This window comes from Octopus bimaculoides, chromosome 2, assembly GCF_046866305.1.
Source record: "Octopus bimaculoides isolate indiv1 chromosome 2, ASM4686630v1, whole genome shotgun sequence".
Classification (NCBI taxonomy): Eukaryota; Metazoa; Mollusca; class Cephalopoda; order Octopoda; family Octopodidae; genus Octopus; species Octopus bimaculoides.
The window spans coordinates 122,019,887-122,021,664 of NC_142929.1; the positions used below are offsets into that span (position 1 = coordinate 122,019,887).

General features: G+C 33.1%; 1 protein-coding gene across 1 annotated transcript in view; it reads left to right on the forward strand.

Annotated features, from left to right (window-relative positions):
- Nucleotides 1–1,014, forward strand: part of LOC149137220 (uncharacterized) — a 42,588-nt gene extending 41,574 nt beyond the window's left edge. The window contains exon 7 of the mRNA XM_089338964.1: nucleotides 619–1,014. Coding sequence (XP_089195090.1) covers nucleotides 619–906 — 288 coding nt within the window. The 3' untranslated portion in view covers nucleotides 907–1,014. The remainder of the gene's footprint in view (nucleotides 1–618) is intronic.
- Nucleotides 1,015–1,778: the final 764 nt, after the last annotated feature.

A 1,778-nucleotide genomic window follows, 5' to 3' on the forward strand; every position in this document is an offset into this window, starting at 1 on the left:
TCAGAGCGGTTGGTTACCTGTAACTGTTCTCGCCCTTTGCGATCTAACGACAATACCTGCTACGATAATGGTATCAAACTGTATCGCCCTTATCTTTCCCTTGAACATCGCCAATGGCGAAGAGAGGGAAATTTTTCATAAGTAGGCAACTGGTAGTCTTTCATTAAAAAAAAAAAAAAAACTTTGCCTGGGTTCGCACCTCAAGGAAGAATTTCCAGGCAAAAAGTCAGTCAGCCATGGCTGAATGAGGTCCTAGATATTGTACTGATTATATATAAACTAGATCGTGAACTTAATTTACCCGTTTTATATTTAATGATTTCTGTGAATTTGTCTGTAGGTGATACTACCTATAACATATTTATATTGAAACACAGAATCTCACAAAATATAATCAGCGGCGGTCGGTGGAAATTCATTAGTATTCTGCAGTGAATACAGCAAGCATTCAAATATACTTCAGTTGACTTTCAACTAATATATCATTAAAGCAATCTTGAAAATAGAATCTGTATGGAAATCTTTGTTGAAAATCTTATAAACATGCTCTTCATTCACTGAAATTCATATACGCCCAGTTTGAATTTAGAATTGTTGCTTTCTCTGCTCTTTTAATAGGATAGCCTTGTGAAACACCTAAAAGAAGAAAAACAAAGTCTTCAAGATGAAGTTATGAGACTCAAGGAAGAGCTGTTCCGCTACCGCCACCTAGTAGCCAATAGTCAAAACAGCTCTATCAATTCGGACGCCTTTTCTATTTGTTCTTCATTTCACGGTGACAATTTAGTCCTTCATAAGCAGATCGGTTGGTCCATTTTGTTATTTTGTTTTATCTATAACATATTTTCATTAATGACTAACATAGATGCAAGGGCACAGATTTGTTGGAAGGGAATAGTCTCTTAAATCGGCTCCAGTACCTGATTGGTATTTTATCGACCAAACAACACTGCATTTATAAAACCTCGTGAAGAAAATCGGATCTCATAAATGAAGTATTGCAATTTTGACATACTAGTATTTCATCAGCTTTTATAGAAAGGATTGCTCACTATTGATCAAACTGCTTAAACATATCGCTTTATCGACTGAAAAGAAGCATAGTGAAATTAGGAAACCGTTTATGATAATCCTGTTAAGTATTCTAAGGATTAGAATCGATTGTTTATGCAGCAAATAGGTTTAAATATGCTACTTGTTTTCTTTCATTTCCAGCTTGGTTCGTATTAACGGTTATATTTTATAACTTATGAAATTTCCCTAGATACCTATCCTTTAATCAGTTAGTTTCACATAGTAAATATACGGAAAATATCTCGGGAAATAACGCATGTGAAAGCCGTAGATTAAGCTAAAACCCACACATTCATATACATGATATTCCCCAATATAACAGTGCAATGAATGAAAATATTCATTAAAGTCACAATTTTGATATTATATATACATATATATATATATATATATATATATATATATATATATATATATATATATATATATATATATATATATATATATATATATATATATGTAAGTGTGGAGGTGGGTACTTCGCGTTATATTAAGAAGCGGTGAACGGTTACCAGAATTTTCGACTCGAGTCAAATATAATAAACTACTCCAAATCGTGGTTAGAGTTTCCGCATATGTCGAGTCTAAATCTGGCTAGTTCGTACTGGCGTCAAGTCGTATAAGTTGTAATACTCAAGTGAACCAAACAATGACATTTTGAAATGCTTTAACTGAAGAGGGTTTATTTAATGGATGCATTTCCT